The 20,541-nt window shown below is 51.6% G+C and overlaps 8 protein-coding genes and 1 non-coding gene across 9 annotated transcripts; 4 read left to right on the top strand and 5 right to left on the bottom strand.

The window, feature by feature from the left end:
- Nucleotides 1-1,711: 1,711 nt before the first annotated feature.
- On the top strand, nt 1,712-2,348 carry P153DRAFT_121511 (uncharacterized protein). Its single transcript, XM_033661976.1, has 2 exons — nt 1,712-1,778; nt 1,843-2,348. Exon 2 carries the CDS (start codon nt 1,925-1,927, stop codon nt 2,228-2,230), a length of 306 nt encoding a protein of 101 aa, XP_033519544.1. The 5' UTR covers nt 1,712-1,778; nt 1,843-1,924; the 3' UTR covers nt 2,231-2,348.
- Nucleotides 2,349-3,424: 1,076 nt separating this feature from the next.
- P153DRAFT_360752 (uncharacterized protein) lies at nt 3,425-4,682 on the bottom strand (the record flags this gene model as incomplete). The annotated part of the gene is made up of 3 exons (XM_033666937.1): nt 3,425-4,053; nt 4,112-4,275; nt 4,345-4,682. 3 exons carry the CDS (start codon nt 4,680-4,682, stop codon nt 3,425-3,427), a joined length of 1,131 nt encoding a protein of 376 aa, XP_033519543.1.
- Nucleotides 4,683-5,367: 685 nt separating this feature from the next.
- Nucleotides 5,368-6,312, bottom strand: P153DRAFT_389998 (uncharacterized protein; the record flags this gene model as incomplete). Its single annotated transcript, XM_033670889.1, has 3 exons — nt 5,368-5,568; nt 5,617-6,028; nt 6,080-6,312. The coding sequence occupies 3 exons, from the start codon at nt 6,310-6,312 to the stop codon at nt 5,368-5,370; spliced, it is 846 nt and encodes a 281-aa protein (XP_033519542.1).
- A 130-nt stretch (nt 6,313-6,442) lies between these two features.
- Nucleotides 6,443-6,523, bottom strand: P153DRAFT_t110. The gene has a single exon. It is a non-coding gene; the product is annotated as a tRNA-Ser (tRNA).
- A 1,091-nt stretch (nt 6,524-7,614) lies between these two features.
- Nucleotides 7,615-8,361, top strand: P153DRAFT_300842 (uncharacterized protein; the record flags this gene model as incomplete). Its single annotated transcript, XM_033664348.1, has 1 exon — nt 7,615-8,361. A coding segment is annotated over one exon (747 nt), but the record flags the coding sequence as incomplete, so codon positions are not given.
- Nucleotides 8,362-9,908: 1,547 nt separating this feature from the next.
- P153DRAFT_370467 (aspartate aminotransferase) lies at nt 9,909-11,716 on the bottom strand. The gene is made up of 3 exons (XM_033669049.1): nt 11,244-11,716; nt 11,045-11,176; nt 9,909-10,986 (listed from the first exon to the last, which is right to left on the bottom strand). Exons 1-3 carry the CDS (start codon nt 11,412-11,414, stop codon nt 10,042-10,044), a joined length of 1,248 nt encoding a protein of 415 aa, XP_033519540.1. The 5' UTR covers nt 11,415-11,716; the 3' UTR covers nt 9,909-10,041.
- A 40-nt stretch (nt 11,717-11,756) lies between these two features.
- P153DRAFT_370465 (uncharacterized protein) lies at nt 11,757-13,185 on the bottom strand. The gene is made up of 3 exons (XM_033669048.1): nt 12,954-13,185; nt 12,181-12,896; nt 11,757-12,132 (listed from the first exon to the last, which is right to left on the bottom strand). Exons 1-3 carry the CDS (start codon nt 13,068-13,070, stop codon nt 11,892-11,894), a joined length of 1,074 nt encoding a protein of 357 aa, XP_033519539.1. The 5' UTR covers nt 13,071-13,185; the 3' UTR covers nt 11,757-11,891.
- Nucleotides 13,186-13,725: 540 nt separating this feature from the next.
- On the top strand, nt 13,726-14,876 carry P153DRAFT_370464 (uncharacterized protein). Its single transcript, XM_033669047.1, has 3 exons — nt 13,726-13,849; nt 13,910-14,398; nt 14,450-14,876. Exons 1-3 carry the CDS (start codon nt 13,809-13,811, stop codon nt 14,586-14,588), a joined length of 669 nt encoding a protein of 222 aa, XP_033519538.1. The 5' UTR covers nt 13,726-13,808; the 3' UTR covers nt 14,589-14,876.
- A 522-nt stretch (nt 14,877-15,398) lies between these two features.
- On the top strand, nt 15,399-20,355 carry P153DRAFT_325635 (P-loop containing nucleoside triphosphate hydrolase protein). The gene is made up of 5 exons (XM_033665275.1): nt 15,399-15,664; nt 15,716-16,024; nt 16,069-16,582; nt 16,634-19,053; nt 19,105-20,355. Exons 1-5 carry the CDS (start codon nt 15,578-15,580, stop codon nt 20,224-20,226), a joined length of 4,452 nt encoding a protein of 1,483 aa, XP_033519537.1. The 5' UTR covers nt 15,399-15,577; the 3' UTR covers nt 20,227-20,355.
- The last annotated feature ends 186 nt before the right edge of the window (nt 20,356-20,541 follow it).

Below are 20,541 nucleotides of genomic sequence, written 5' to 3'. Positions count from 1 at the left end.
TGAGCACGAAGCGGCCTCTGTTTCCTGTACAGGACAATTTACCCGCATCCAGATTCAAACGCATCTAGCACCATGACCGGAACATGTTTGTCGATCTTGCTCTGGCGCTGTCTTCAGCGTTGAGCTTTGCTGATCCCAGAGACACGAGCGTGAGCGCGAGGAAAAAGGAGCAATCTCGTGAGCCCAGGCCGCCCCTGCTGCAATTTCGGAAGCAGCCAAGGACCCTGGCTCTGCAACATCGAGAAGAAACGCATCATTGCGCCTTCATCTTTCTCTGCGTGACATCCTCATATCCGGTTACTCTCATCTCCAGCAATATCGCCGGGTCGTTTTAATGGTCGTGCCGAGAGTGTGGCTGTTGCGTCTGCTGCAACCTGGCTGCACCGTGTCCACGCTGGCGACCCTTCGCTGCATGGCTCTTTATTGACAGCCTCGCGTCTTTCTCACTTGCGTTGATCCTGCGGGCAATAATTGCAAACAACTGCACCTCAATCACGCTATTGATTTTGCCATCCCAACTACGCTGTAACGGTCGATCTCCTCCATTTGTTTCTCCCGTCTAGCCGACAGGTCAAGTTTACACGGAAGTCGACGATCCGTTTCAACATCTGGTCGCCCCATGCTGGTGCTTCATCCGCCACTCGCAGCGTCGTCTCGATCCCGTTGGAATACCGTCAGCCACTTCCTACTCTGGTCTGGTCTGTTCCATTCTGGTGCGTTCTTATTGCCAAGCGAATAACTTTATCTTTTTCCCGTCTTCAAACGAGCAGTGGCTTCTCTGGTGAAACGCGGAAACCGAGCATTGCAGTCGCTGTCAGTGTCTCGATCATCCTCATGCCTCTTGTCGATTCAGAGTGCAGCTCAGAGGCCGAGGTTGACAGGTCTCACTGCAGACTCTATCCTCATTCAAACATATGTACTTGCCACTAATACTCTCCTTGGACCAGGTTGTGTCAAAGTCACCGCCAGTTTAGCATCTCGCCAGCCTGGTTACGAACTATCACCGTAACTCTTCGAGCTTCTGGCAAACCACTCACTCAAACATGACTAATCCTCTTAGCGCACTCGCATGACGTCTATGGACTCGAAGATTCAAACCGTCACAAATGAAAACATACTGCACTAGTTGCGAGTGCACATATTCAACAGTCTTTGTTGCCTCTATACATTATTTCCTGTCTCTAACAACAGCGATATATGTGTATTTGCTTCCGTCCTTTCCCCTTGTTCCATGTCATGTATCTCGATTTCCATGTCCAATTGTTCGACGCCTTGAGTTGGGCATTTACCCTCATTGGCACGGTTCATTACCAATCCGTTGAAAAATGTTCAGCCTTGTTGTATACTTGGGTCTGTCAAACCTACTTGCGTACTATCACGTCAGTGGTGCAGCCAGCCCAACGCCACGCATGATCCTGTGGGGGCCGTTTTGAAACAGACCCAGGCGAGGCCAGCTCTTGGAATGAAGTCGACTGTACCTATGCCTGACCAGCGAATCATAGCATTGGCATGCGATCCGATCAAGGCATAATAGTTCGCGTTGGAGGACCGCGACTGCAAGTTTACAATGACCGTAGTGGCGATGGCAGTTGACTTCTGTGAAGCATTGTTAGGCAATTATACATCTCTACTAGTCCTCCCATATGATGAGGCGTCAGTCCCCACCCTTAGGCAGTGCATCTTACTCGATGGACCGCATCACCCCTCTGATAACATCTTGCAGCAAACATGTGGCGGACAAGCCAAGAACGAACTGAAATCGCAGAATAGTTGAGAAGGTATATGTACCCTGAAATGTATTCCTTCGCCCTTACTTTGAATACTTCACTTACCTTCCCCCAGCTGTCATAACAGAGCTTCCCGTACTTCCAAAGACTGAGAGCACTCGAGTTGCTCTCTCGCCTTTCGGCTCACGCCGCAGAGGATGGATTCTACTACGATATCCCCAGTTCCTGGAATCTCAACGGACGCGCCGAACTTCGAGGAACTTCAACTGCTCTCTCCCTCAAGCTCTTCCAGTGGGCAGAAAGTCCTTCGTCCTGGTTCTACTCCACGTAGGAAGCGCCTGTGTACTACGAATGTATGGTGCAAGGGCCATCGCCAAGCCTGGAATGACGTTCATCCCCGAGGAAAACACGTTAGTCTCTGGTTTCTGGGGATCTCATGGATCATGACCCTCTGCGCTTTGCTAGGAGCGACTTTGCCTTTCTCTGTCCTTTCACGTGATTAGAGGTTCGCATGCACGCCCGAGTCGGAGCATGTGCGCAACTTGCCTTCTGATACCGCGGATAATCCGGCGACAGCATGTTGTTACTGTGATATGAATCAAAGCACCACAGATAATTATTTGGGGATCGAATGCGAGAGAGTCTTTGGAGTCCTGTTATGGCAAGGCATCCAGGCTGAGGGAGGATGGGGGAATTCCAAGTTCAACGCGAGTCTGTTCAACTTGACGGTTGATTACGATGTTACCGAACTTTACGGCGAATACACCGGTTTTGACACCGGTTTTGACGCTGATCTTGAAGGTGAGGGTGAGGGCAGATTTCAACAAGTCGGCCTTCTATGCATCGCAAGGGATGCGAGAGGGGCATTGTACATACTTTGCTTTTCAGCTGCAGTTATATACTCATATGCGGATCGTTTGCAGCCAAACATCGGACACGAGGTGCATGCATTTGATCAGTAAGTCGGTACCGCACGAACCTGTCTTACAGTTGCGTCTTTTGTATCGTAAAGTGACTCGTTGTTACCGTGCCTCATATTTCCTGATATCAGCAAAAGCCTCATCCATGAGGCGATCCCACTTCGCTCTGAAACTTCTCATCTTCGCGCGTCCTAGACTCATCCCAAGCCTCATCTTCTTCACTCCGCTTCTCCCGCTTCTCCTCCGCGACATTGACGCACGACCTCGGCTGCACAAAACGCGCCGCGTTGTCCCACCATCCAAGCAGTATGTCCGCATGCCGATGTAGCACTTATCTTCCGTCTCATATGGCCATTCACGCATATCCCACGGACTATCCACCGCATTACGGAACCCACCTCATAATACAAATAGGTAAGGCCAAACGTCGGTCTCCGGGAGTCCTCCATCCTCCATCCTGCGGCGTCACAGTGACATGAAATTCCAATCAAGCAAGTAAGTAAATCCGCAGATAAGACCCCCCATCGAAAGCACGAGGTGTGTTTCCAGACGCCACAGAAAGCGCAGACATGTAAAAGCGCGGAGAGAGTTTCACGAAGCGGGATCTAAGCAAGATACGAGGAGGCGTGTCGATATGGATGTGTGTGGTTCTTTGCATTCAACGCCCATCGATGTAGTACACAAAACTATTCATCCATACATAGTGATAGGAGCGACATCACCCAGATGACTCAATCTAATCACCTAACACCACCATATAATTCTCACACCCCCCACTCAACGGCGCTGCACGCCATCCCCCTCCAGCTCACTCGAAAACGGCTTCGACTCGTGAACATGCGGCTGGGCCTGCTTATACGGCGCGCCATGCTCTGCATACGGCACAGGCTGCGCATACTGCTGCTGCGGACTGACCGTGGGTGAAGGAGCGTTGTACACGGGCTGGCCACCCATCTGCGTGCCGCCCTGCTGCGGCCACTGCTGGGCCGGGGACACGGGGGCAGGCGACGGCGACGGCGCCCAGCTGTCGTGCTTCGTGACGCCGAAGGGGACCATGTTGGGTGCAGGTTGGGTCTGCTGCATCGGGGGTGGGAAGTACTGCGGGGACTGGCCGGGGACTGTGGTTTGCTGGGGGTAGGTTGCGACTGGGGCTGTGGATGTTGTTGGGGGAGCGCCGGTAGCGTGGGCTGGTTGGACTGTGGCGGCGTTCTTCTTCTTACGCTTTGCTAGGCAGAAGCCGATCAGAGCGAAAAGGAGGAGAGGCCCGATGACGACTCCTGCGATCCAGGCTTTGCTCTTCTTCTTCGTCTTTGCCTTGGTGGTGGTGGAGGAGGTGGAGGTGTTGACGGGAGTGAGGGCAGTGGTGGATCCAGAGTTGGAGGCAATGGCCGACGACGACGAGGTACCTAGTAACCATACGTTAGTATGATGAATGTATGGTCAGAAGAGATTTGGTTGTCTTACCCGCTGTCGCGGCTGCAGGTGCTACTCGGTAGTAACTGAAGTTCAGAGAGCTAATGCCGCAGTTGACATTGGTCTCGGGTTGAGAGTCCTGCTCATTTTCATACAAAAATAGTGTGTTGCAGATAGAGTAGGACTCGTGCCCTGAATTGGTGTAGGCATCGGTACTGGCAATGGTTAGCCGCCATCACCGCTGCGAGCAACAGTCTTAGAGTTGAAATCCCGAGAATACGTACCAAGCAATCGTGGCCAAGGCCCCCGATGAGCTGAGAGAATAGATCAAACTCCCACTGACGCAGGCATGCGGCATGACCTCGCATCCCGCAGCAGTCGTCGCACAGCACGCCCAGTACTCGTCTGTCTGGTAGAATGTGCCTCCCGCATTACAAGACTCGGCTCCCCATGTTCCATCGTTGGAAAGCCACCCCATAAACTGGTCACCATTCTGTCTCTTCAGAAGCTCAATCTGCGGACCCGGAGTGATGGTCGCGTCAGACGTTGAGGAGGTGGGTGTGAGCAGAGCCGCAAAGCTGGGCGAGGACAGCACTGAACCTATCAAGAGGTGCAGATACATCTTGGCTCTATGTCTACCCGAGATGGTAAGATGTTGTGTAAACTTGAAATCACAGAGTGAAGACGAGGGAACCAAATGAACTGGCTGGAATTGGAGGGCGAGCGGGCTGAGAGCCTTTCATATTGTTGACTTTCTGGAGGCGCCATAAAACCCAAGTACTATTCCTAAATGGTGTATCTCAGCCTGATCACATCCCTCCGCAATGCTAGAAGGTATTCCTATCGGTCCAATGATGCGACGGGTCTCCCCGCACGGGAGGAGACTTTGCTCAATGTAGCATGTGGTGCCTCGTATTTTGCCCAAGGCTGAGTACAAGGCAGCCCCGTGTTACTGCGTCTGGTTATGCCAACGCAGGTTACACAGGGTTAGGCGAGAGGGCGGAAGGCCTGATCGGCCAGAATTCGGAGGTCTATCCTGTTTCGTGACCGACGGCAATGCAGAGCAAAATTTGACCAAGTAGGATACTTGCTTTCCTGGATGAAGGTCGCTTGCGTAGAATTTTAGACCAGCCATGTTCACCGACACAATGGTTGTTGGCGTGCGATCAAGCTTTGTGGTCAATCTAAGCCTCGGCATTTGATTTCGCTTGCACTGGTGGCTGGAAGAGCTGAGAGTGTAGCTGAAACTGACCAGGTACCCGCCGTTAAGATACCGTTCTTGCCATTCGCACGAAACGGGACGGCAGTTAAAGCTTGTCTATGACACCGAGCATCTTTTCCAATCGTCGTCTCTCTTCTGGCGTGCTAGTACCAAGAATTGTCTGTTCGCGTTGGGAAATCCCTTGCTCCTCAATTTGGAGCTGCATAATTTTGTCAAGAATCGCGCTGCGGCGTTGAAGATCTTCGGACCTTTTGGTGAGCAATCTGTCGATCATTGACTCAGCCGCCTATAGGATGTTAGTGATGTGAGTGGGGGGTCTCCTCGGTGACCTTACTGCCGGAACAGTGTCAAAATTGCTTATTGATGCAAACAATGTAGACTCCTGCTGTTTGATGCACACGTCGGAATCCTTAAATACAGAGCCTGGCTTCATCGAGGGAACAATCGCGACAGCTGTCGCAAAGCCTCCGTCGTGGCTAATGCTGATTTCGCATAGCTGACCGTTAATGTGATGCAAGTCCCAGGATTCTGATAAAGTATTCTCCGCAGGATCTCGACCGCCGTCGGAGTCTTCAGTCTTCTGTTGGTCCTGCAGAAGGCTGTCCAGGATCAAGCCTTGAGGCGGGGAGGAGTTCTTGCTATTGTGAGCTGGTAGGACGACGGGGAGTATCACAATATGATGCAGACCCCTGCTGTTTGTGTCCAGGTGATCGCATGCTTTGCGGCAAGCCTCTTTGGCGGCAAATCTACCACATATTCAGTAAACATATTGAATAAGTAAAAGCAATGACACATACCGGCCTGCCAGAAATTGGGAAACAGCATCGAACTTTTCAGAGACGTCATCGGCAGTCCCAAATCGTTCCCAGAAATAACGACATTCAGGACGTGTGAGGATCCTGCTCAAGAATCGTTGCAAAGGCGATCTTCTTGAGCCATTGTAAGGCCGTGAAATGATCGCGCGAACACGTGAAACACTACAGATGTCAACGCCGACGCGCAAAGGATACGGGAAGGGCCGTGGCGGCATGGATGGAGTGTGATGCAGTTCACAGCCAAGCTCAAAAAGCTCACAAAGCTGACACCTTGGCAGGGCTCCGCAGAAAAAAAGTACTCCGATACAAGTCACTTGAGCCTCAGGTCTGCGGGAGCAAAAAGAGCGACGTAGGCAGGATTCGAACCTGCGCTCCCGAAGGAACAAGATTTCTAGTCTTGCGCGATAACCACTCCGCCACCACGCCGGAAACAGAACAGACGATTTCTCATTTGTTTGATGGAGTTGCCAACAATTTCAACATTCATAAACCCAGCATTTGTATTTTGTTTCCTGAGTTCTGACATCATGTGCGGGATCGCTCCATGCAGTCTCACTCACCGCATAGCTTACGTACAACCGTCATTGCCCGATACTTGCGTCGCGTCGGCGATGCAATGACAAGAACTCATGGAAGCATCTCTGACGTCTTCGCTTCCACTACCTCGTCAATATGCACATTTTCCCCGAAAGGTAGCACAGACAGTTTCAGCATCGTGGCGCAAGCCCTTTATTTGCAGCAAGCTGTTCAAAATCTTCTGTTTTGCTGTTTCTTCGTGACGGCGCCGCCTCCATCTCATGACCTCGAGCACTATGTTTTGCATATTTTGCTTCTTCTCAACTAGAGACGCAGTCCACCCTCCAAGTCAGACAAGCTCAGCATGACAAATGCATGCTATATTGCTTCTTCCTGCCACATGTGCATCCTGCATAGGAAATGACAGTGCCGATTGTATCGGTCGTGGAGTTGCGTATTGTCGCCATGCGCATTCGTGTGCTCGTTACTGAAACAAACTCCATCTCGTTATTCGGACGTTGTATTTGCGGTGCTGCAGTCATCCTCCGGCGCAACCTTCCAAGTCTCACGCTTCAACTGCCCCATTCGCTCAGTCCCTCGTTCTCGATATGACGAGCCGGATTATGGGTACTGCTGACTTACAACCCCGCAGGCGCCATCGCCAAAAGACGGTTAGCAGCGACGCACGAAGATCATCTGGTAATGTTTCAAGTGAAGGGGGCCCCTGTGCAGGACGAACACCTTGCTTGTTGCGGGTGTCGTGGTCTGTAGATAGTAACGGGACTGCAAGCCCGAACTTTGCGGTTAGTCCTTGCAGGGCGGTCATCGAAGGGTTTGATGCATTTAACTGTGGGAGCTGCCTGTAGTGGGTGGATTTACGTGGTAGCGTTTTTCTTTATTTTGGCGGTACTATTAAAACTGCTCATGCTCACAGTTCCTGTCGTGGTGTTTCAACATCTCGAGTTCTATTGTGCTTCCAATCCGAGTAGTGATTGGGCGCAATGCTCCGCCCTTCACCCCGCCTGCCGGGTGTTCCGATCCTCCTTCCAGAAGTTACAGGTTCTGAGTACACACGATGGCGACGCAGCATTCAATTCACACTCGAAACAAAAGACACTTGGGGGCATTGCGATGGTACCTGGCCTATGCCGATGCCCAAAGCTGGACCCGACTTTATCTCACCGATCGTCCCGACTACGACTTTACAGCCAAGTCTCCTCCAAGAGAGAAGAGCATGGGTACGACAGGATCGTGAGGTGAAGCTTGACATATTTTTGTCTCTAGCGGAGGAAGTTATTCAAGAGGTTTTTGAGGTTGGGCCACCGCTCCCACCTTCCAATCTGAATGCGAAGGAGATACTGGATGCCTTGGACGAGCGTTTCGCGGTGTTCAGGTTTGAGGACTATCATCATGCCTTCTGCCATTTCCTGAATCTGCACATCGACCAGTGCGCCACTCTCGAACAATTCAACGCCGAATTCCAAGCAGCTCTCCAAGACCTGATGGACTATGGACACCCATTGTCGAACACACAAGCATGCAGCGCATACTTCTCAAAACTACGATGCACACAAAACGCCTGGGTTGCAAAGAAACTAGAGTGGTGGGATACACAGGCGTCGGAACCAGAACTTCTCGATTTGATGAATGAGTCGCCATCATGGTCAATCGTCCGATCACTGGGGAACAAACCTACTACAACCACGAGAACGGCTTCAATACCGGAAGAGTGCCCTGGGAGTCCAATTCATGCCGACAACGATGAAGCAGCATCGGAAAGGTCGTCAGCTTTGACTTGGTCTACCCTGTCATTACATTCACGCCAAACTTCCAGTACCACAGAACGTTCACAGGAGATTGTTATCCACGCGTCTGAAGACATTGCATTCGACGATATCGCATCGGAAAGCATCGCAGATGTCGATATCATGGATTTCCCGAAAGTACCTACATTTCCTGTAGCTCAAAGTCAAGAACTTGATGGCGCAAGGAAGAGCTTGCTCCTGATGCAACATCCAATACCCATAGACCGAGTTCTCCCGCCCCTGCCACTGAAGGATAGTATGGGGCTATACGCAAGCGCCAGCTCACCTCGTCACTCGCCTCGTCACTCGCCTCGTCACTCACCTCATCACTCACCTGCAGTATCTCAGAACTCGTCGCAGACCAGATTGATATCACCAATGCAAAGTCCATCGCAGCCAACCTCAGCCCCACAGTCCTCCAAGCTGAGATTAGAAACCACACATCCCACCCTCCGACCCAGACTATCAACCTCCCACTCAACATCCTTCGACAAAGAGATCAACTCGCCAGAAAACACCCACCCGGCCCTCCGCTCCCCCCCACCGCACCCCTCAACCTCCTCACCCAACCTCCCCATCCCCTGGCCCTCAACCCCAAACCCCCAAGACCGCCCCCACACCTCCCTAACCTTCTTCCCCCACGACGACGACGACCAACCCCTCTTCCGCGCCGAATCAACAAACAGCAGCATAACAAGCCTCCCGCTCCAGGGCACCTGGAGCGACGCACCACACACCTACCCCCCGCCCGACACAGCGCGCGCGCACACGCGCACCCCGACGTTCGAGAGCATAGGCATACCGCGGTGTATTTCGCCGTCGGAGATGGGCACGCTGTCGCTCGAGCGCTTGCACTCCCGGTCTAGGATGTCGGCGTTTGAGAGCTTGAGGTCGCGCGCGTCGACGTTTGATGGGCTGCGGGTTCCGCGGTCGGCGTCGCCGGTGCGGGAGAGGTCGCTGGGGGGTGGGGGGAGGGTGAGGATTGGTGGGGATGGGTTGGGGGTTGGTGAGGGGGGGAGGGAGAGGAGGTTGTTGAGGAAGAGGGATCGGAAGAGGAGTTGGGGGTTTGGGGTTAATGTTATTGCGGCGTTGAAGGGGGGGAAGTAGGGAGGGCGGATGGGGATGGTGTTGTTTTGGAAGGTGGGAAATTGGTTTCGGGCGTTTGTTGTATACCCCTTTCATCGATATGTCTTACTGTGTATACGTTGATTTTTCTTTCACGTATTTGATGGCCTGTATACACTCTCCTTTTCGGTTGATTGTCAGCTCAGAGCACGCTTATAACGAAATGTACTATCGACAATCTTTGTTTTTGTCAAACATCTTCACAGTTCAAATAGTGCTCGGAGATCACGGTGACATGCGGTTGAACTCAAGATTTCACATGAGCAGACGATACAAACACAGATAGCACAATGCTCAGAACGGAAGGTTTGCAAGAATGTGGTATCTATAATGAAGCTTGATTGATTTGAAATCACACCATTAAACGTTGTCGTGTTCTCATAGCCATTACTCTTCGAGTCGATCGTTACACATCGCACTATTTGAACCTCAACAGAGGCGAGCAGATAGGGGACGCTTCGTAACCCACACGACTCCACACGCCTAATCGCTCACACATCACTGCGTCTCACGAATGACCTTGTCAACAGCCTTGGCAAAGTATTCAACGTTGTGAGTATTGAGACCGGCCATGGAGATACGTCCGTTCTTGGTCATGTAGACATGAGAATCCTCGCGGATCTTCATGACCTGCTGCTCGGTCAAGCCAGTAAAGCTGAACATGCCGATCTGGTCCGTGATGTGGTTCCACGTACCAGGCGTATCCAGCTCTTCAAGTTTGCTGCGCAGGGCTGTGCGCATCTCCTTGATGCGACCAGACATCTCCCGCAAATTCTCTTCCCACAGGGCGAAGAGCTCTGGGTCGTTCAGCACGGTCGAGGCAATACGGGCGCCATACGCAGGTGGATTCGAGATCTCAGAGCGCTGGAGGATGGCGAGCTGTGAGGCAATGCGGCCAATAGTGGATTCTGCATCAGACGAGGGTGAGGTGACGAAGTGGAAGCAGCCGGCACGCTCGCCGTACAGACCAAAGTTCTTCGCGTATGACTGGGCGACGCAGAGTTCGAAGCCCTGCTCGACAAAGTAGCGGATTGCCCAGCCGTCGCGGGCAAGGTCTCCCGAGGCAAAGCCCTGGTAGGCGGTGTCGAAGAAGGGAAAGTGCTTCTTGGTGCGCATGACGTCTGCGATCTTCTTCCACTGCTCTTGTGTAGCGTCGACGCCAGTGGGATTGTGAGCGCAGGCGTGCAGCACAATGATGCTGCCCTCCGGCGCGTCCTGGAGGGTGCCGACCATGCCATCGAAGTCGAGGCCCTTTGTCTTCTTGGAGAAGTAGGGGTATGTCTTGTATGCGAGGCCGACGTTGGAGAAGATCTGGAAGTGGTTCGCCCATGTCGGGTCGGAGAAGTACGACAGACGATCCGTCTCGGGCTTGTAGAACTTGGCAAGGAAGAGGGCGCCCAGATGCACGGCACCGGTGCCAGAGATGGTCTGCAGACTCGTGACCTGCGTGAAGTGTGAGCTCGTGTCATGCCGTCATGAGAGAAGGTGGAGTGATGCGTACCCGTTTCTCCTTGATGGCAGGACTGTCGCCGCCCAGTACCAGCTTCTGTGAGGCTGAAGTAAATTCGGGAAGACCGGCAATGGGCAGGTACTCGTGGTTGAGCTCCGGATCGCTGCGGAGGCGGTCGTCGGCCTGCGGTGAACTCTAATCAGTACAATGCTCTGCCGGATCACGAGAGAGGAAGGTGCTCTCCACTCACCTTCTTCACCACAGGCAGCACCCAGGGCTTCGCATTGTTGTCCCTGTAGGCTCCAATGCCCAAGTCGACCTTCTTGGCGTCAGTGTCGCGCCGAAAGGCAGCCATCAGCCCGAACAACGGGTCTTCTGGCGCCTGCGGGACGACATTCGCGTCGAAAGATGTAGCAGCCATGGGGACGACGTGTGAAGATATCTGAGTGAGGCGGGATTGTGAGGGATTTTGTAGGGAGGGCGAGGACGAGGGTAGCTTCGGAGTAGGTGAGTCTGGCATGACTGTAAATGTGGCGGCGAGCTCTCACGAAGCCCTTACACCGCTTGATTAGGAAGCTTCCAACAACACTAACCCCGCAGGTTCTCTTCGGCGGAGGGGATACGCGGGCTACGGGGAACCTCCGCAGAGATGGAGAAATGGATACATCAGGCCATTGCAAATGCTTCGGATAGCTTTCTATATAAGGTGGTGTGAGGATGTCACAGCTGTGCACGAGTCGCGCGTTCAGCCGAGGCTTGACTCGCAACGGGTCCAACGATGTTGACCCACTCCGTGGCGTCTCACATGCAGTGAATATCACAAGAAGAAGCTTCTGTTAGCTGGCCGTCGGCTCAGCAGGTGTTTGCAAGTAACAAATTGACAAGTGCGTATCACTTGCTATATGAATAGGTCCCACAGAACAAGTGTCGTGCAAAAGGCACACGTCGACCAAAAGACCATCCGTGCTGTGCTCCTCCGCTCCGTCGCACGTTTGAGCTCCTTGTTTCCGCTGCCGACGTTTTCCGTCGTCGAGAACGAGTCCTGTACAAGCTGGTCGACGTGCGCCGACTGGATGCTGAGGTTGTTTGCGAGCGTCGTCTGCAGCTCCGAGATCTCCGTGAGTGATTTCTCCGTTGCCCTAAGTGACTGTCAGTTGATGTCTGAGCTGCAGTGGGAGCATACATACCGGACTTTGTCGAGCTGATCCTCGTACTGCTTCAACATGTCCTGATTCTCTTGCGCGAAGAGCTGCAGCTGCTCAGGATCAAGTTGCTTCTCGACTGCTTCGCTTGTCTCTTCTTGGACGTGCGAGGTGCTCCCACGATACGCAGCAGGGCCTGTCCCAGCGTTCGTTGTGGCACTTGTTCCACCAAAGTTGCTCGTGGATGGCATAGACACTCGCGTCTTATGCAGCACGCTCTTGCTCTTCTCCACTTCCCTCATGAGTCGAATCTCCATCATCGAGCTCTGGAAGCGTCCGCAATCGACCAGCTGGTTCTCCAAGGACCATAAGACACTCTCTCTGTGCGCCTTGAGAGTATTTGCTTTGGCTTCCTCCAGTTCTTCTTCGACGCTCTTCGCCGTTATTGCGCCGCCGGCAGCCCATCGTCCCAGCGCACCAAGACCTTGCCGTGCGCGCTTCTTTAGTGCAACTTGTGTCTCCGTAGTCTGACGTATTTCTTCGGCATCGCGTAGGGTGTTGATGGCATGGTTCAGCTCGCGCAGTGATTGCTTAGCCTGGACGTCAATGTCGTTGCGCTCGGCGTCAGACAAATACTTCGAGTCCTTGTCCGCAGAGTTGCTTGCGCGCGTAAACTGTTTTCGGCGTGGTGGGGCAGCAGTCGATAGGTAGCTCTGCCGTATCGACTTGAGATCTGTGTGCAGCTTCGTGATGTGTGTTCGCTGTTGCAAAAGTTAGCTGCCATTGCTGGAGGGCGGACGGCGCGCAACGTGTCTTACAATGCGGTATGCCTCTTTTAGAAACTCGTCCAGTTCCGCTGTCTGATGGACATACGGTTCAACTGGCCGCGCATCATGCTTGGCCAACACCTGGTTGAATACGGGAGTAATGTCCATTGTGTGGTTGCAAGGTGGAATCCTGGCTTCTCAAATGACGATGAGACCCCCGCGGGAGTGTCCACTCAGCCAATGGGAGCCCCTTGCCTCCAGCTCCTGGCTTCCCCACGTTCCCACTTCAACATCGATCATAGACATGTTCGAGTCTCCTCGCGAGCTGATCTAGATTTCGCTCATATCTCACTATCCGAGTATGGCTCGCAGGAGTCGCAGAGGTAAGAGCCTTGCATCAGACGGGCTTACTTCAATACCACCCAAGAGAGGCACACAAGACTCTGTCATCCTCACGTCACATCTGTCAGAGTATGGTAGCGAGGGCCGATGTTCCTGTTCTCCCAGATTTCCTTCTGTGGCTTTTCTAGGCACTTATGCTGTGTAACCCAAAAGCATGATGGAGACCCTGGACCTCATGGCCCGCGCATTATTGAAATTGAATACGATGTCCATGTTTGGAAATCATGTCTCAACGACGCGATCAGCTCAGACAGGCAAACTGCCAAATGCCTTGGGGGAACACCACCTGATGATTAACTCGCGGACAGCTTGGCACTGCCACTTCTGTCGGTCAGCCTTCGTACCGTCATTGGTCGTACGAAATAACCTTTCATACCTTTCATAGTCAGCTTATCCAATAGATGCTCAGCCACATGGTCACCACTTGCTGACCTCGACAACTGATCACACGAGTGTTGCAATAGGATGTAGCAATCATATGCTACAAAGTTTGTCATCTTGACAATGAACGGTGGGTTGTGTAAGCTAATTTCGTGTCATTCGAGGTAGGAGCAGTCCACGCCACTTGCTAATTCTGTACACCAACTCATATTCATACTGTTCAGCTCCTGGATATATAACCAGTCCATCCAGTTGTTCTACAAATTACTTTTTCTTGCATCTCAGTCCACAGTCTCAATCCAACACCAGAACATCCTTACCACCACTCCAGCTCTTCCAACAACTTCGACCGTCAAAATGAAGTATACTACTACCATCCTCACTTTCGTCTTCTCGTCCACCATCCTCGCAGCGCCTACCGCTATCCAAGCCCGCGGCGACGAGCAGTGCACCCCGGAGTCGTATACGGTGTCTGATTATACGCTCGCTACGTCTGCCAGTTCCGCCTACGTCAGCTTCAACTTCAAGTCCAAGTTCGCCAACAGCACCGCCGTCCAAGACGTCGTCATGAACGGCGCTAACTGCCAGGCGGATGGTCCCCAACTCCCCAACTCCAACGAGTGCAATGTCGCGGACCGGAAACTGCTGTTCGATCTGAGGGGCCCACAACAGGAGGGCTACTATCAGATCACTCATACATGGTCCTGCAACGGGTAGGCACTCTTCATCTCTCTTTTTACTAGTAGTACTAATGTTCTCGGCAGCAAAACTTGGATGTCTGGGAATGCGGTCAGGATTAACTTAAGCTGCACCGAGAACCAGGGCACGCGCACATGCAGCGGTCAGACCTTGACTTTTGCGCCTCAGAATGTTCGTCAGATTTGCAGCACTCCAACCTGTTAGGTTTCTCGGGTTGGTTGAGGACTAGTTTGTGCTCAGGTGTTGAATGGAGTGTTAGAGTAATATTTGCCGGGGGTTCGCTTTTTGCTTGCTCTTGTGTGCTATTCTGTGTGCTGCGTAATCATCTACGGTCTTTAATGTCTGAGAAGGCTGCTTCGGGAATGGCAAATATCGGGTCAGAAGTAGATATCGATACTTCAGTATTGAATTATTTGAATATCATCGCTCTTGCTTGATGATTATCGGCCCTTAAGTAGCTCAGATGTGCTTGATTTTCAAATCTCGACCCTGTATGCTCCAATCCTTATGAAGGTTGCGTTTTATTGAAACCCCAATCTGACCGTGGTATGCAGTTCGAGATCTACCTGGAGTTGGAGGACGATTTCCCGAAGCCGCGGAGTCGATTACACCCTTTCAAAGGGAGCCTAAAAGCAAGAACCTAGGTGTAGCAAGATTATGCAACGGCTTGACAACTACAACCAAGATTAGTGTAGAAGCTTTGCGCCTAAATTTCTATCAGTATACGCCTTGCGTGCACTTTCATAAAATTGAGCGCAGATTGCTTTCTGCTTTTACAGTCCACCGAGAGCCCAAGGTAAAGTCTGTTGTGTTGCTTGATCTGAACTTGGAGGAACTGCACAAAACGGTTAGTAACATAACTACGCGTGGACAATGCGTATTCGAGGTGAGCAAACGCGTGGCAGAAGTGTGGACGTTGGTGTGGTGTTTGCCTCACAGAGTAAGCTAGTGACCGGAAATGGCTAGAACAAGAACTCTGAGTGTGCATCTGCATCTGCCTGGACCACCAACTCGCCTCACCGACTCTCTCTCAACTATCTTGCAACGTCATTGAATCCTGATGCCTGGCAAGATCGATTTATATCAAGCCCTATGAACCAGATCATCAAGGCAAACCTGGATCGGTCGAAAACGAAGTGGAAAGAGTCGTTGTCGAACGAGCAGGTGCACGGTTCAGGCACACACTCGACATCATGACAGTTCCTCAAACACCAATGCTCTCAAAAGAGTGGGATTCATCTTATGACGTCCCTCCAATATCAAGGTGTCACCAGATATGGGCAAGTAGTTGTCTTATCTGAGTTGGAACGCGACTGCTGACTTCACTCAAGGACACACGAACAGCTCGCTTTACACCTTGTTCTCTACCGTTCATTTCGTCAATCCCAGTCGTAGTCGGAGCGCTGATCCTTCTAACGTATTTGCTGCGAGCCTTCAACCCATACCGACCAAGATGGACGAAGCCGTTTGTAGAAGAGCCCAAAGAAATTCTGGACGAGTTGGACCAATCGAACCAACATCAAACGTTATCTGCAACCTTTGGCTTGTTGGCATTGACCTCAATTGGTTTGGTTTTACAGATCGTCGATGTCTTTTCTTCCGATTATCAAATGTCTGCAATATGTTTCACGGTCGCATGGGTATGTCTGTATACGTTTTCGTGATCCTATGCTAAGAAGTTCAGGGCATCGGAACTGCGATCGTAGTGATCGAGCGGCCTAAAACAGCACCGTCATCTCTATTTGTACTTTTTGTTACTCTCTTTCTTGCGTACTTGAGTGTGCTGTCTCAGACGCATACATCACTTGCAGGTAAAGATGCCCCTTTGGTGCTTGCGCCTGTTGCAGCCCTCGTAGGCATATTTGTCATTCTCAATATGCCTTTGAGAAGTCCGTATTTGCCGAAACAAGATATCAGCGAAGTGTTCAGCGCGCCAACGGCAAAACTAAGAACCCCCGAAGACAACTTGACTCCATGGCAGTATATGACGGTCTCGTGGATGGATCCGCTAATTCAAAAGGGTGCCACCAAGAACATGGAGGAGGATGATGTTTGGGATCTTGGCTTTGAGTTCAAACATGAACGTCTTCACGCTACTTTTCGAGAGCTATCCGGCTCTGTAACTAAACGAATTTTCGTGGCGAACGGTATGGATTTAGTACGCACAACAAGTTTGTCTCTTGTTCAACTTGCTGCAAGTAAGTTCATTCCACATCCATGTCTCTCAAACACCTGACTAACTCCAACAGCCCTTGCTTCGCCTATTTTACTACAGCGGATTCTGGCCTCGATGAATGATCCCTTGTCTCCTCGTACAGCAACTCTCACCTATGCCCTGATCGCTCTCGCGCTGCGTTGGATCTCTGCCCAATGTAATGTGTTCAACCTATGGTTCCAACGACGCAGCTATGAGCGATCACGTGGCGAAATGATTACGATGCTATACGAGAAAACCCTCAACCGCAAAATTCTAGGCGCAAAACCGGAAGTGAAAGACGAACCACAAGATGACGTTTCGAACGGCGAGCCACAAGAAGCAGCAGACGACGAATCTCTTAACGCCAGTGAACCCTCACCTCAGGGGTGGCTCGGTAGCCTCTCTTCATCAATGCGAAGCCTCTTCACGAGGCCAAAGAACGAGCCCAAGCGTGAGAAAGACGCTGCGTCCATGGGCAAGATCCTCAATATCATGCGCGGTGACGTGTACGAAGTGTCACAGCGCTTCTGGGACTTTTCTGACATTATAATCAAGCCGGTCGGAGCAATCTTCGCCATCTTGCTCATTTGGCGTATGCTGGGCTGGGCATGTTTGCTTGGGGTTTTAGCCTTGATTGCGTCACAGCTGATCAACGTAGTTGTTGCTCGATATCAAGTGTACTTCGAGCGGAAACGCAGAGCCGCTACCGACGAGAAATTACAAAGAACTACACAGTTCATTGAATCCATCCGGCACTTGCGCTGGTATGGGTGGCAAGAAGCGTGGTTATCGGATATCTCTGAGTCTAGGAAGAACGAACTTCACTATAGGGTCATTTTGATGGTGTTCTCCACATCGATGAACTTTATTTTAAGATTTGGCGCTGGGCTATTTCCAGTTGTGGCCTTCTACGCTTTCACCGCACTGGCAAAAAAACCGCTACGAGTTGATCTCATATTCCCAGCCATGGATCTATTCAATCTTTTGGGAGATTATCTTCGTGCGCTACCTAACCTCCTAACCACATTACTCAACGCTTACGTCGCTATGGGCCGTATCGAGGATTTCATGAACGAGCCAGACAAGGAGCAAGTGGATGCCGTCTCTGAGCAACGGACCGAACTTGCCTTGCATAACGCATCTTTCGCATGGCCTGGAGTCAACAAGAACATTCTTGAAGACGTCAATCTGTCTTTCCCACCAGGATTGACCGTAATTTATGGACCGGTAGCCGCCGGCAAGACCGCACTACTACAAGCTCTCCTTGGTGAGCTCGACATTAGCGCAGGCGAGGTCATCTCTTCAAACCAGGTCGTCGGCTACTGTTCTCAAACTCCCTGGCTGCAAAGTATGAGCATCCGAGATAACATTCTCTTCTCTTACCCGTTCGAAGAAGCTCGGTACATGGAGGTACTCGAAGCCTGTCAATTGAAACCCGATATGGCAGAATTCAAGCATGGCGACCTTTCAAACATTGGCGAGAATGGCATAGGCCTGTCAGGTGGGCAGAAAGCTCGAGTAGCACTTGCCCGAGCCGTGTATAGCAATGCTCAGATACTTCTACTTGACGACCCTCTCTCGGCTCTGGACTTTCAGACATCTGAAAGCATTGTTCAGCGATTACTCGCTGGTCGTCTCCTCGGCGGAAGAACGACCATACTGGTCACGCACCGAACCGAACTCTGTCATGGTATTGCCAAACAATGGGTCCAACTGGAGCGTGGAAGAGCGACACTGCACGAGCCCACTGCTGTGGAAGACAACACTCTCAAACGCGCGCACACCAACGAATCGGTCCCCGATGAGGAAACTAAGAAACGGGAAGACGAAAAAGTTGTTCCAGATAAGTTCATCGAAGAGGAGCACCGCGCAAAAGGCGGCGTAACGTGGAGTATCTATTGGCGATACATCAAGGCCGGGACTATTGGCTGGTGGACTATGTCGCTATTTGTCATGATCACGTTTCGCTGTGTCGATGTAGCGCAGACGTGGTTCATAAAAGCTTGGGGAGAAAGTTACGATACAGGCAAGCCTAAGGGAATCTTTCATTTCTTGCCTCCGGCAGCTGAGAACGTCGTACCTTGGCTGGTCACCTTTTTCTCTATCGTTACCACTATGGCCTTTCTCTTCTGGATCACGAATCTCATCATGTTTGGCGTAGGGTACCATGCCGCGAAACACATCTTCAACGAGTCGATGGAACGAGTCGCGCATGCAACATTCAGATTCTACGACGTTAATCCCGTAGGACGACTCATGAACAAACTGACAAGCGACATGGGCACCATAGACGGCGGGCTCAGTACCTTACTCACGGTTTTTGCGTGGCAGTTCGTGGGTTGGATTAGCAACATTCTGGTCATCTTGTCTTCGGCACCTGGGTTTCTGGTTTTCGGTGTAATCCTCTTTTGCGGCTTTGTATACTTCTTTCTCCGGTTTCTGCCAACTTCGCAAAGTTTACGACGCCTCGAAGTGAGTATTTGTATCAAATCACTTGGTCTGTTGAGGTACTGACGGCGTTAGATGGTCTCACTTTCCCCACTGATGTCGAACTTTGGGGCTCTAGTCGAAGGGCTTACTACTGTTCGAGCATTCAAAGCGCAGCCACGCTTCCAAGCTAGCATGATTAACGTAGTAGACAGATTTCAACGTATGGACCATTTCTACTGGTCCCTTCAAGCCTGGCTCGCTCTTCGTTTTAGCTTTATGAACGCAAGCGCCACATTCGCGATGACCTGTATTGCCTTATACACAGGGATCAGCCCCGGCTTGACAGCGTTTGTCCTGCTCACAGCAAACGCATTCGTTGTTCACACTGAATATATGTGTAAGTGCTATGGACAGCTGGAGATGGATTTCAGTAGCGTTGAACGCGTTATCGAGCTCCTGGATATCGAAACAGAAAAACCAGGGGAGCTCAACCCTCCAGCACACTGGCCTACATTCAACGGCGACGTCACATTCGAAGACGTAACCATCCGGTATGCGCCAAACCTCGATCCCGCGCTCCAAAACATCACACTTCAAATCCCAGGCGGTAGCAACACAGCGATCATCGGCCGTACTGGTTCCGGTAAATCTACTCTTGCTCTCTCCCTCCTCGCCACCATTTCTGCAGAAAGTGGCTCCATCTTCATCGACGGAGTGGACATCTCCAAAGTCAACAAACAGGCACTCCGCAGTCGCGTGACGTTTCTTGCCCAAGAACCTGTTCTCTTTCCTGGGTCGATGCGAAAGAACCTTGACCCTCTGGACGAATACTCCGATGCGGCGTGTGAGTCTGTACTTGGAAAGATCGCAGACAATCACGGTTGGACATTAACCACCCCTATCGAGGCTGGCGGCAAAGGCTTGTCTCAGGGCCAGCGACAGCTCGTCGGTCTAGCCCGTGCAATGCTGAGACGCTCACCCGTTTTGATCATGGATGAGGCCACGGCGAGCATCGATTTTGAGACTGCGCAGAAGGTGCAAGCTCTGTTGAGAGACGAGTTGAAACAGAGCACTGTCATTACGATTGCTCATCGCTTGGAGGCGGTGAAGAACGCAGACTATTGTATCGTGCTTGGAAAGGGGAAGCTCATCAAGGCGGGGAAAGCAGCGGATATGTTGAAGGAAGGAAGCGAGTTTAGCGGTATGCTGGCGTAGGGCTTGACGTTATGTCTTAGTGGGGAGTACGTTGAAAAGAAATTGTGGATTGTATGCGAGGAGAGTGGATAGAAAAAATTTGTATCTGTATACGTGGTTGTCTTCAAAGATCCTGTTTATCGTAGCCGATGGCACAGTACCGCATGTTCGTGTGCCAATTTTCTGATACGTCCGCATGCCGCTTGATCATCTTGCGTATCAGCAAAGCGACCGGGGCGTATACAAATCATATCGAAGGCCCATAAGTTCTATACAAAATTTGCATGTATTTGTCTAGCTGTTGCAAGAATTCGCTGCAGCTTGGTTCCGGGTATT

Source organism: Dothidotthia symphoricarpi (assembly GCF_010015815.1).
Source record: "Dothidotthia symphoricarpi CBS 119687 unplaced genomic scaffold P153scaffold_21, whole genome shotgun sequence".
Classification (NCBI taxonomy): domain Eukaryota; kingdom Fungi; phylum Ascomycota; class Dothideomycetes; order Pleosporales; family Dothidotthiaceae; genus Dothidotthia; species Dothidotthia symphoricarpi.
The sequence above is the reverse complement of the archived record's forward strand: the minus strand, read 5'-3'. Positions and strand labels throughout refer to the sequence as shown.

Coding starts and splice junctions, on each gene's coding strand:
- P153DRAFT_121511 (XM_033661976.1), top strand. CDS start 1,925: ATGGATTCTACTACGATATCCCCAGTTCCTGGAATCTCAACGGACGCG.
- P153DRAFT_370467 (XM_033669049.1), bottom strand. CDS start 11,414: ATGGCTGCTACATCTTTCGACGCGAATGTCGTCCCGCAGGCGCCAGAA. Junction 11,177..11,243: donor TGCTGCCTGTGGTGAAGAAG/GTGAGTGGAGAG, acceptor AGTTCACCGCAG/GCCGACGACCGCCTCCGCAG. Junction 10,987..11,044: donor CTGCCATCAAGGAGAAACGG/GTACGCATCACT, acceptor CACTTCACGCAG/GTCACGAGTCTGCAGACCAT.
- P153DRAFT_370465 (XM_033669048.1), bottom strand. CDS start 13,070: ATGGACATTACTCCCGTATTCAACCAGGTGTTGGCCAAGCATGATGCG. Junction 12,897..12,953: donor TAAAAGAGGCATACCGCATT/GTAAGACACGTT, acceptor CTTTTGCAACAG/CGAACACACATCACGAAGCT. Junction 12,133..12,180: donor GATCAGCTCGACAAAGTCCG/GTATGTATGCTC, acceptor ACAGTCACTTAG/GGCAACGGAGAAATCACTCA.
- P153DRAFT_370464 (XM_033669047.1), top strand. CDS start 13,809: ATGAACGGTGGGTTGTGTAAGCTAATTTCGTGTCATTCGAG. Junction 13,850..13,909: donor CTAATTTCGTGTCATTCGAG/GTAGGAGCAGTC, acceptor CATACTGTTCAG/CTCCTGGATATATAACCAGT. Junction 14,399..14,449: donor CATACATGGTCCTGCAACGG/GTAGGCACTCTT, acceptor TGTTCTCGGCAG/CAAAACTTGGATGTCTGGGA.
- P153DRAFT_325635 (XM_033665275.1), top strand. CDS start 15,578: ATGACAGTTCCTCAAACACCAATGCTCTCAAAAGAGTGGGATTCATCT. Junction 16,025..16,068: donor TATGTTTCACGGTCGCATGG/GTATGTCTGTAT, acceptor TAAGAAGTTCAG/GGCATCGGAACTGCGATCGT. Junction 16,583..16,633: donor TCTTGTTCAACTTGCTGCAA/GTAAGTTCATTC, acceptor TAACTCCAACAG/CCCTTGCTTCGCCTATTTTA.